At 54.9% G+C, this 11,928-nt stretch overlaps 1 protein-coding gene across 7 annotated transcripts in view; it reads right to left on the bottom strand.

Annotated features, from left to right (window-relative positions):
• Positions 1-470: 470 nt before the first annotated feature.
• SCLY (selenocysteine lyase) overlaps positions 471-11,928 on the bottom strand; it is a 29,105-nt gene continuing 17,647 nt past the window's right edge. For all 7 annotated transcript variants that reach the window (XM_024752814.1, XM_024752815.1, XM_024752812.1 and 4 more), the window contains 6 exons: positions 11,127-11,233; positions 7,284-7,320; positions 4,494-4,577; positions 3,925-4,024; positions 2,393-2,468; positions 471-1,533 (listed from right to left, as the gene is read on the bottom strand). In XM_024752814.1, the coding sequence (XP_024608582.1) occupies positions 1,380-1,533; positions 2,393-2,468; positions 3,925-4,024; positions 4,494-4,577; positions 7,284-7,320; positions 11,127-11,233 (558 nt within the window). In that variant the 3' untranslated portion in view covers positions 471-1,379. The remainder of the gene's footprint in view (positions 1,534-2,392; positions 2,469-3,924; positions 4,025-4,493; positions 4,578-7,283; positions 7,321-11,126; positions 11,234-11,928) is intronic.

The following is an 11,928-nucleotide window of genomic DNA, read 5'->3' as shown; positions in this document are numbered from 1 at the left end:
CTGGAGGCCTGCCTGGCCCCTGGGAAATCTATGCTGGATCCTGGCCTCAGCTGGCCTTGGAGGCTCCGTGAACCTCTGGACAGCAGCTGCTCCCCAGGGCCGGTGACGGGCACAGGGCCCTGACCGAGAGTCTCTGGTGCTGCAGCTCAAGGTCCCGAGTGCATTTTTCAGAGCTGCCAAGCATCTTTTTCCAGACTGTCCTCTTCCGTGGGGCTGGACACCCATAGTTGTCTGCTGGGGGAATCGGGACTCCACAGCCTCTGCCTGGCAGAAGCAGGGTGCTGTGTGTTAGGGACCTACTTTCTAGAGCTCCCAGAGGCACAGTCGCAAGCCGAGTTCCTGGAGCTAAAGCGTGATTATGCAGTGAGCAGTGGGTCTGACCCCACCCCACTGCCGGCACAGACACACTGGTGCCCCCAAGAGAAGCACCCACTAGAAGAACCACAAAATGTCCAAAACAAGCCCTGGAAGCTTTTATTAGTTCATCTAATTTCTGACAGTTGTTTCCTCAGTGCCATCACGAAGTTCCTTGCACCTTTCAACCGCACATTACAAGTGTTATTCAATTAAAAAAAGCCACTCCTATGTAAATGTCTCCGGAGACATGACATTTGATGTGAATCAGACACCACAATGCCTCTGTGAAGATCAAAGAGTCCTCCCGCAAATACAACTGAGATGGGAGCTGAGCGAGGGATGAACGATTTTCCGCCTTGGGAATGAGCCAGCATCACGCAGGCGCTGCCGCCTGTGACTCTGACGGCTGAGCTGAAACCCTGAGCATATGATCGAATGGAAGGGACGGGAGGGGCCTGCGGACTGGGAGAGAGGGCGCCCAGTGGTCGATGGCCCGAGTGACCAGCAAGTGATCAGGAGGATGGGCAGGCCCGGAAGCAGGGGGACGCCCAGCGGGGAGGGGCCTGACCACAGGGGCCCCCACCCTCTGGAAAGGGCTTGAGAAGGGCCATGAGGGTGAGGAGGGACCGACCTCTCAGCCAACAGGTGCACAGAGGCCAGGACAGCAGCCAAAAACCAGGTCTCCTATTTCCATGAGAGCAGCTGACAATCAATTATAAATACTAGGATTTTACCTTTCGGATAAAAATGCCACCTTCCAGGAAGGGCGTGCTTACAACAAGCTTGCCCCACTTCCCAGAGGGGAGGGTGGACGCGGCTAAAGCGTTTCTAATCCAACTGGTGCCAGTGGGCAGCAGTGACAGGGACGGTCCCACGCGGGCATCTTGTCCTGGGCCCCTCAGCACCGGTGGCGTCTGTGGGCCCAGCAGACCCGCTCCCTCACTGACCAAGGGACGGGAGGGAGCCCGGAGCCCACACGCTCTGGGACAAGAGGAAGACTCCTTCTGGCACCGCCCTGGGCACTAGGCCTGGCCCTCCAGCCGGGCCACCGCCTGCTTCAGGTCCTGCACGACGAGGTCCACTTCGGCCCGGGTGGTGCCGCGGCCCACGCTGAGACGGATGGCGTTCCTGGCCAGGTCCAAGGGGATGCCGCAGCTCAGCAGCACCGCGGATGGGCTGTGGGGCGGGGAGACGGGCCAGCCGTCAGCACACGGGCTCTCCCGGGCCGCTGCGTGTCCTCGGCCAGCTCCCCACTGGCCACGCACACTCTTTGGCCCACCGTCACCAAGGGCCGGCTCAAAGCCTCCCTGCTCTCCAGCCGGGCCTGCCCGGGCACAGACCCCGACCCTGGGAGCACAGAGGCGGCCGTTTGCCCCTGCACCCGAGAGCCGGAGCCCGGGGTACTGTGGCAACTCCCGTCTCCAAGGAGCTAGCGGGCTCGGTTCCTGGAGGGGACGCTGAGCCACACGCGAGGCAGAGGGACGGCCTCCCGCGGCCCGCCCTAGTCAGGGCTGAGTTTGGTCCCGGTGCCCTGGCCTCGAACGGAGGCCTGTTGCTCATCACGACCACAGCTCCGCTCTCTCCAGAGCCCAGGTGGCCGCATCCAGCTCTACTCCCGCCTGCAGGGCCCCCCAAGAAACCGAACCCCCTTCTCTTCCTCCAGCAGGGCTGCTCCCGATGCCCAGGCCCAAGGCTCCACCCTCCCCTCCCGCTTCCGCCCGCTCCTGGCAGGGGGCGTGATCTGAGCCCAAATCTGGTCACAGCTCCCGGTTTTCTCGAGGCTGAAGTGGGCGCCTGCAGCCCGGCCCTGCTGCACCAGCCCGCCCCTCCTTCCCGCTCCCCACCTCACGCGGAGCCCTGCTGCCCATCTCCCGGTCCAGCCCGAGGCCCCTGAAGGCTGCAGCTCCCACTCGCTCCTCCCGAGGGCCTGCGCCGTCTGGTCACTGTCCACGCCCCTGCTAGGCTGCAGAGCTGCCCAAACCTAGAGCCCGGATGTGCCCTGGATGCCGCGGCCAAGTATGTGGACAGCACTCACCGGTCTCCATGGTCCGAGTGGCACGCAGCCCCCAGGCTGGCCAGCAGCGTCCTGCACTGGGCCAGCACCAAGCGGCCTAGGAGACAGAGCACAGGGCCCCTGAGGTGGAGTCCAGGCGGGGGCTGCCTCTCTTCCCTGCTGCAAGTTTGGACGCTCCCTCCCTCGTACCACCTGACAGAATCCCAGGGCACAGGTCCCTCTGATGGCAGGTGAGAGAAACCACAGCAGGTCCCAGAGGAAGCGCTTCCTCTGCCCCTTGGCTGCAGAAAAGCAGACACTCTTCGGCCTCGTAAGACTGGCCTTGAGAATGTGGTACCATCAGCTGCCTGGCAGGACTCGCAGAATCCTGACGAGCTGCCTTACCGAATAATGTGCTACCCCGGTAATAATGTCTAACTTGACGTCTCCGTTTTCTAAAGGGAGAGACATTGGGAGCTGTCTGTGTTAAGCTAGAAGGCACTTCCCTCTTCCTTCACAGGCACAGAGATTTAAAAAAATACAATGATGGGAATTCCCTGGTGGTCCAGTGGGTACGACTCTGCCCTCTTACTGCCGAGGACCCGGGTTCGATCCCTGGTCGGGGAACTAAAAATCCCACAAGCCACATGGCGCAGCCAAAAAAACCCAAAAACATAAACAAAAAAAAACCACCCCAACACCGATGACTGCTGATTTAATTAAAACGAACAGCCTGTCTCATTTAAATTAACACAGGTCATCACAGAATATAAAGTCTGCCCCCAGAAAAAGGGGGGAAGACGCTAAAGGGAGGAACTTCCCTTCCCATAGCGGGGAGATTTGGAGAGTTAGCTGTGTGCTTCCTTCCCAACGAGGGTGCACTCCAGACCCGGTGACGGCCGCCCCAGGGTTTCTTCATGGTCCAAACACGCTGCCCCGTTTCTCAGAGTGACCACGAGGCAACGACCTCTTCTTCTAAGAGGTGAAAACTGCCCTTCAGGTCAGCTCTCCCGTGCTCTTGGGGCCACTGTAATCTCCTCCCAGACAAACAGGATGCTCTACACCCAGGACTCAAGCCTCAGGGACTCCGGGCAGCCAAGTCCTAAGCGTCTGGGATAGGAGTCGCCCTAAGGCTAATCCTAACCCGAACCCTAACTTTTCCAGCTGGGAGGCAGAGCTCGCAGGAGCTAATGAAGCCCACGGATCTGCACTTCAGCCTGACTCTGGGCCAGTTTTCACTTGGTTGCCTCTACTTTCCTGACCCTCATGAAATGTTTTGTAAAAATTGCAGACAAAGATGGACCAACTAGCCTAAAATTCAGTTCACTTTATCTCCATCCCTCACATCTCTGGGGCGGGGCTAGGACCCTGTGAGAGCTGAGCGCCGCTGTGCTGTGTCCAGAGAGCGCCTCAGCATCTGGAGCAGGTCAGCAGCTGTGCCCAGAGCCCCCCCACCACAGGACAGTGCCTGGTGGGGTGACCCTGCCTCGGCCAGTGCCCACGCCTCCCCACAGGTCAAGCTGTGCCCAGCCCAGCCCAGCCCCCAGCCAGGGAGAGCTGGGGGCAGTCGTCACCTTGCAGCCGGGGTCCCTGGATGGAGAAGTTACAAGTGTTGGGGAGTCGCTCAGTGCCTGGAAACTGGCTGTTCAGGTGGACTCGCTCACCAAACTCAGCCTGCAAAACGAACAGAATACGTGCAGTAACATCTTCGAAGCCCCTCCCCCCAACTGCTTGAACTTGACTTTCTGGAAAACAAAACCTCACTCTCGGGAATTCCCTGGCGGTCCGGTGGTGGTTAGGGCTCTGCACTCTCACTGCTGAGGGCCTGGGTCCAATCCCTGGTTGGGGAACTAAGATCTCGGAAGCCACGCGGTGTGGCAGGAAGGAAAACAACCTCACCCTCAACACACAGAATGATTATCTTACTGACAAGCATCTACGGATAATAGGGAGACTGGCTATGGAGAGCGAAGTTAACTGGGAGAAAACACTTCTGAATACATTTGGATCGTCTTCACACAACGCTGAGATATTCCGTCTCTGGTATTTCTGTCACGTGTCTGTGAGAAAGTCGCCTGGTCTGGAGCCCGCCTTGGGGGTCTCGGCCCCGCTGTCCCCAGAGCTCCGGGCCACGGGCACTCACCGCCAGCCTCTCCTCCAGGTAGTCGCGCACAGCCTGCATGTGGGCTTCGTAGGCCTCGCACTTCTCTGCCACCAGCTCAGCCGCCTAGGGACACAGGAGGGCCCCTCGGTTACGGTGAAACAAGGGGAGCAAGACAGCTTTAAGCAGCAGAGGTGATTCTCCCCGAAGGCAGACCGGTGACACGGCCTCAAACTGCTCACTCTCTGGAACCTCACAGATACACAGAACGCGCCGACCGTATGACCGGGGGCCGGGATAAGTGCCGAGTACCCTTCACTTGTTAACAGGAATTTACTTTTTCAGGCTTCCGGATACCCCAGGTGCTGGAGAGTCCCTAGCCGGTGGCCAAAGGCAATCCCAGTCCTGAAGGCACATCCATCCCAGGGACAGACACACAGACACACCCAGAGGTGACCACGGTAGACCGACGGGTGGGCGCCGTGACGGGAACTCGGGGCAGCGGGGAAGGGCATTCCAGGCAAAGGCCCTGCAGGGGGAAAGGCGAGTGCTCCTGGAACACAGTGAGCGAGGGGGACAGCGCCCCAGAGGCCCCATGACAGGGGGGATCTGAGCCTAAACACAAGGCAGATGCACGTGGATTTTGAGCAAGGGGTGGGCTGCTCTGATCTGTGTGTTAGAACTGGATGCTACGTGGAGAGTGGATGAGGCGTCCACACACAAGACAGGGATGATCCAGCCTAGTCGGTACAAGAGGCAGGTCCTGGACCTCTCGTGGAGACTGAACAGACAGGCCCGGCTGCTGTATCAGGTGCGGGGGACGGGACAGGGCAGATCAAAGGCACCTCCTAGATTTCTCAGCTGAGAGCCTGGGTGGCAGGAGGCACCATGGGGAGAGACGCCAACGATGCAGGAGAGAGAGCAGGACACATCGTGGGCTCAGAGGACATGTTGAGGAAGCAGGTGGGACGTGGGCCTCCCAGCAGGTCAGGACCTGCCCTGAGACGTCAAGTCCAAGACCGGAGCACAGGCTGGCATCAGAGCCACGGGACAGGGTGAGCACAGCGAGAGAGAGAGGAGGCACCCAGGATGCTGACGGGTGAAGAGGCAGAGAAGGAACCTCTGGGGGAGAAGCGGTCCCACAGCTGCAGGAGGTCACAGGGCGAAATGGGGACCTCCTCGACCAGCTTCCGAGGAGGAGAGCAGGTGTCAGAAGGGTAGGGGGTGAGAGTGCGTGCGGGCTGCTCCGCGGGGCGGAGGACTCGGGAAGAAGCTGGAGGAGTGAGGACCACGGGAGGCCGGTTTTAGAGGCTGGGGGAGGAACGCGCTGGCAGAGGGCTGTGAGGGTGCAGGGCAGGGGGTGGCCGCAGGGGGGCGCCTTTCTTCAGCCGGCACACGGGGAAGGGGTGGAAGGCAGCATAGAGACCTTGACTCGCGCCAGGGGGGCCAGGACACACCTCCCAGGGGAGGGGGGGGCGTGTCCCGAGCCAGACCACACCGAGGAGGGCCAGGCTGAGCAAGGGGAGGGGGCGACAATGGTGTGCCACCCCTCCCGTGACGGCAGGGTCAGAGGGCCCGGGCACAGGTGCAAGCCAGGAGCGAGGCAAGGGCCACGGCTGCAGAAGGGAGCGGAGGGGCCTGCTGCTGCTGCGCCGCCCTCTAATCCTCATCAGGAAGATCTTTAAGAAGCCGCCCCTCTGTCACCATCTCGGGGGGCGGGGGGTAACTGGACCCAGGGGATGAGCAGACCTGTGGTGATGACGTCATTGCTTTTAATATTAGCAGAGACTTGAGAAAAGGTACTTCCCTTTTAAATGCTAAGTGTATGAAACCCACTCCACATTTCTTAAAAAGCACATCTCCAGGTTGATAAATACAATTCAACGTTCCTCTTATGTCGGTCTGTTTCTCGGGATCGTGAACGTGATCTCTCCTAAAGCCAGGATACCTATTAAAGCTGCTGGGAAACTGATGTGAGCTCATAGAAAATATGCGCTCTGGCCTCCGCCCTGGACCAGGCACAGAGCTTCTGAGACCCCTGGAATTTCCTAAGCATGAGGAGCGGCCTTTATTCTAATATTCTGGCTTGAGCTCTGCTTCCTGCTGCCAAGCTCCTAAATCCCTTGGAAATTCCTGGATGACAGTGTCTTTTGCCCTAATGAGGCGACCCTGGGTGGGCTCCTGGATAGGGGCTGGTCACCGAGCCCTGATGAGAAGCCTGGAATTTTTGTAGAGACGGGAGAGGGGCTGGAAACGGAGTTGATGTCTGATCAAAGCCTCCACAGAAACCTCAACAGTGTGGGTTCAGAGAGCTTCCAGCTTGCTGATCACAGAGGTGCTAGGAGGCTGGTGCCTGGAGAGGGCACGGAAGCCCCTTCCCACATCCCCTGCCCTACACTTCTCTTCCTTCTGGAGGTTCACCTGTACCCTTTATCATATCCTTTCATAATAAACCAGTACTCTAGTTTCTCTGCATTCTGTGAGCTGTTCTAGCAAATACACTGAACTCAAGGAGGGGCCATGGGAACCTCTGATTCACAGCTGGTTGGTCAGAAGTGTGGGTGGCAGTTGGCATCTGAAGTTGTGGGTGCCCACAACTGAGCCCTTAGCCTGTGGGCTCTGACAGTAACTCTGGGTAGACAGTGTCAGAATTGAATTGTAGGAAACTCAGCTGGTGCCACAGAATTGCTGGGTGGGGACCCCTAACCCCGCACATCTGGTGTCAGAAGTGTGGCAAGTGTGTCAGTGGTGTGAGAGTGAGGCGGAAACACAGGAGGAAGACATCGATGGACAACGCAACGGCTTCAGCTGTCCGAGGTCACCAAGGCTTACCTTCCCAAGGCCGGCAATCATCGGGGTGTTCTCTGTCCTGTAAGAGACAAAGGATTCAATCCTATTTCCATGCAAAGCGATTAACAGACATCCCTGGAAGGAATCCTGTCTATCTGAAAGTCAGGTGTTCAAATAAAGTCACACCAACATCTTTCCTAAACAAGGGCAGCTGCCAGCCCCCAAACCCTCATCATCGCCCAGGGACAGCAGACGTGGCCCACTGGGCAATATACAGTGGGTGTCCAAGTGACAGTTCTACCTGGACCCGCCTCCTACCCAGGAGAAAGCCCTCCTCCGACTGCAGGCCCCAGAGCCCCCCTCTTTGGTCCCCCTGCCAAACCAGGTGAGGGTCTGGGGAACTCACTCCCCACTCCGTTCCCTTCAGCTGACGTTTCAGCTGAAGCCTCTCAACTGTAATATGGGATGAATCTTTTGTTACTAGACTTGGGGTGTGTGTGTGTGTTCAGGGGGGCTGTGCAGGAGGGGACAGGAACACCCCCGAAGACCAGTGGTTCCTATACACTGATGTAACAAACTGAAAAACTACTCTTCGGGCTTCCCTGGTGGTGCAGTGGTTGAGAGTCTGCCTGCTGATGCAGGGGACACGGGTTCGTGCCCCGGTCCGGAAAGATCCCACATGCCGCGGAGCTGCTGGGCCCGTGAGCCGTGGCTGCTGAGCCTGCACGTCTGGAGCCTGTGCTCTGCAACGGGAGAGCCCACGGCAGTGAGAGGCCCGTGTACCGCAAAAAAAAAAGAATGTGTATTTTGCTGTTGTTGAGTGGAGTGTTCCAAACAGGCTGATTAGATCCTGTTGGTTGATGGGTGTTGTTGCGTTCTTTTACACCGTAGCCAATTTCTGTCTAGTTGTTCTATCCACTGTTGAGGGAAGGGTGTTGAAGTCTCCATCTATCATTGTGGATCTGTCTGTTTTTCCTTTCAGTTTAGTTTGGATTTTTATTCTCACGTATTTTTCAGCTCTACTGTTCAGTGCATCCCCATTAGGATTGCTGTGCCTTCTTGGTGGGCTGATTCTTTTATCATTATATAATTCTCCCCGCCTCCCGCATCCCCGGCGATTTTCTATTTTCTTCGCTCTGGAGTCTCCTTTATCCCGTCTTATACAGCCGTTCCTGCTTTCCTTACATTAATGTTAGTGTGATACGCTTTTTTCCAACCTTTACTTTTAACTTGTCTCTTGCTATATTTGAAGCAAGTTTCTTATAGAATGCATATAGTTGGATCAGTTTTTTAAATTTTTATTCTGCCAATCTCTGCCTTTTAATTGGTATATTTATACCATTTACATTTAATGTAATTGTTGATGTTCGGGCTTAAGTCTTCCATTTTATTTTTTCTCTGTTTCCTTTTTCCTACCTTTCTGTGGGTTACTTAAACAGTTTTCAGAAGTTCAAGTGAAGAACAGGAACCTTACCTCCTTTTACATCCCTTTACCCTCCCCCATTCATAATATAATTATCTTAAATATTTCTTCCACATACATTTTGAAACACATCAGACAGTGCTATGACTTTTGCTTAGGCCATCAAACATAATTTAGAAAACTGAAGAGAAGGAAAGTCTATTTTATTTACCCTTTTTTTGTGTGTGTGTGGTACGCAGGCCTCTCACTGTTGTGGCCTCTCCCGTTGCGGAGTACAGGCTCCAGACGCACAGGCTCAACGGCCATGGCTCACGGGCCCAGCCGCTCTGCGGCATCTGGGATCTTCCCGGACCGGGGCACGAACCCGCGTCCCCTGCATCGGCAGGCGGACTCTCAACCACTGCACCACCAGGGAAGCCCCCTATTTACCCATATTTTTGTTTACCATGCTCTTTCTCTCTGATGTTCCAAGGTTCCTTCTTTTACTGTTTCCTTCTGTGTAAAGAACTTCTTTAGTCATTTTTAGCATAGGTTTTCTGGTGACAAATTCTGTTAGTTTTCTCTTTCATCTGAGAATGTCTTGATTTCCTCTTCGTTCCTGAAGGATATTTCTGCTGTGTTTTTAATTTGGCTTGACAGTTCTTTTCTTTGAGCACTTGAAAATTTTTGCATACTTTCTCTGGCCTCCATGGCTTCAGAAGAGTAATCTACTGTCATTCAAATTATTTTTTTCCTAAAGATAAGGTGTTATTTATTCTTTCCTCTGGCTGCTTTCAAGATTTTTCTTTTTCTTTTATGGAAGTTTACTATTTATGTCTTAGGGTAGATTTCTTTTGGTTTATCCTGTTTGGGTTTTGTTCAGCTTCTTGAATCTGTGGGTTTATGTCTCTTGCCAAATTTGGGAAGCTTTCAGCCATTATTTCTTCAAGTTCTTTTTCATCCCACCCTCTTTCTCCTGTCCCTCCAGGACCTCAACGAAATGAATGTTAGATCTTTTGCTATAGTCCCACAGGTCCCCGGAGGCTCTGTTCAATCTTCTTCCAGTCTACTTCCTGTCTGTTTTTTATATTGGTTACTTCTATTGTTCTTTCAGTTCACTCTTTCCTCTGTTGCCCCTATTCTGCTGGTGAGCCTGTCCACTGAGCTTTTTACTTTGGCTGTTGTAGTTTTTAGTTCTAAAATTTCTGTTTAGTTCTTCTCTACATCTTCTTCTTCTTTGCTGACACTTTCTATTTCTTCTGTTTCGAGGGTGTTCATAATTGCTCATTAAAGCATTTTTATTGTGTTTGCCTTAAAATCTCTTATCAGATAATTCTAACATCTTTGTCATCTCAGGGTTGGCACCTCTTGATTGTCTTTTTTCTTTGATTTAAGATCTTTCTGGTTCTCAGTATGATGAGCGATTTTCAGTTGAAACCTGGACAGCCCTATGTCGTTATGAATCTGGATGCTTCTTAACCCTTCCGTATTAGCTGTCTTTTTTTGACTTTCCTCTGGCAGGAGGAGTGTGCCAACTGACTACTGCCAAGCGGGGGCAGACGTCCAGGTTCCTTCCTCGGCCTGTGTCAACATCCAAGAGGAGAACGCACGTTGTTAGTGATGGGTATGGGTGGAAGCCCAGGGTGCCCACGTGGTCTCCACTGACACCTTGGTGGGGTGCATGACTGTGGTGGGGCAAAAGTCCTGGCTCTTCACTAGGCCCTGTCTGACATAGGTGGGGCGTGGGGCTCTTGTCACAGCCTGTGTGGGTGAAGTCTGGGCTCCCTGCTCTCCTTCGTGGCACAGGTGGGGGCAGCAGTTTACCATGGTGACGGGCTGGAGAAGAGCAGGGATTGTCTAAAACTTCTCTGTATTGCTAGGCTCTCCTTTCCCTGGTCCACTGGCTGGAGAGAGAGGGCTTTCTTGGGCATTTTTCATCAGCCCTTATTGGTGTTTCTGAGTTGCGGGCTTCTTCTGCTCTAATTCTGGAATAAAGGAAGCAAGAGAAACCCTAGGGAACTCACCGCATGTTGTCTGTTTCTTCCTCTTGTTATCAAGTTTCTGACAACACGTGTGGTGCTGGTGCCACCTCATTCCCTGGCTAAAACACCCCTGCAGGTCACGGGGACACAGGCGCTTTCAGAGAGGAAACCAGGTGCTCACCCCACAGTCAAGAGAAGGGCAGCACATCTCAGCCGGGGGGCTCCGGCGGCACCTCTTTGGTGGGCTGGGCCAAAATAACAAAAGGAACTGGATGCTTTGAAGCAGCTGAAAGAGACTTCCTTCATCTGCTTTGAATCATCCCCAACGAGACTGCAGATCTGTGAGTCCCAAGTGTAGAACCGGCCAGTGGAGCCACGTCTGACTCAGTGGAGATGAGAGTGCTGTGCTATCACCGTGCTTCCAAGAGACGGGACGGGAGAGCCACTGCCCTACATACCCACAGCCAGCGGCCCAGACACCTCGTTAAACTTCTACCTTACCCTGGCCTGAAATTCCGTTCTTGTCCACCTCCAAACAGCATAGGGTACAGAGGGGTGAGTTCACCGAGCCCTCGGACATAAAGTGCTCCAATCCTGGGGCCATAGAACTGAAAGAAAAGTCAGTCATTTATTCAACAAGAACCTTCTGGGGACCTTCTCCATATACGTATTGAGAGGCCCACAGAGATACTCTACGACGTCCGGGCCCACCTCCTCTGGTCCCGCAGGTGGCCACCCATCCCCACTGCAGACACGTGGGGGTCACAGAAGCCTTTGGGTGGGGGCAGGTGCTGGACTCTGGCCCCCAGCTCGGGGGCAGCAGAGCACCTGCATGGCACGTGGGAGACTCTGTGAAGGAGAGGGGCTGGAGAGAGAGATGGCCAAGGGCTGCCCTGTGGATGACTCCATGCTCTCAAATCCACATTAGCTAGAAATCTCAAGGGCCGCCGTGTCAGGTCAGCACCTCACTCCCTTGGGAACCAGCTGAGGGGAAATTACTAAAAATACTCCAGCTTCTAGTCAGCTGCTGGAAAGATGAGCAAAAGCTTCAGAAGGGTCTTCACTGTTAAGTATTTCCCCAGCACACCCTAGAGATGAGGGCCGTGAAAACCACACCCTTACACTCAGAGCCTCACTTTTAGTCAAGTTAGAGAGGCCACCATTCTTGAACCCTGCATCTTCCGTCCCTGGGTGTGGGGCTGAGTGGGCTGAGGGGGGTCTGCACGCACTCTCCGGGCTGCAGAGCTCACTCACTCCCGGGCTAAACCCACCTGTGACCTCCACTCCCCCCATCCTCCCCCCG

Source organism: Neophocaena asiaeorientalis, unplaced genomic scaffold (assembly GCF_003031525.2).
Source record: "Neophocaena asiaeorientalis asiaeorientalis breed wild unplaced genomic scaffold, Neophocaena_asiaeorientalis_V1.1 scaffold294, whole genome shotgun sequence".
In the NCBI taxonomy this organism is placed as follows: domain Eukaryota; kingdom Metazoa; phylum Chordata; class Mammalia; order Artiodactyla; family Phocoenidae; genus Neophocaena; species Neophocaena asiaeorientalis.
The sequence above is the reverse complement of the archived record's forward strand: the minus strand, read 5'-3'. Positions and strand labels throughout refer to the sequence as shown.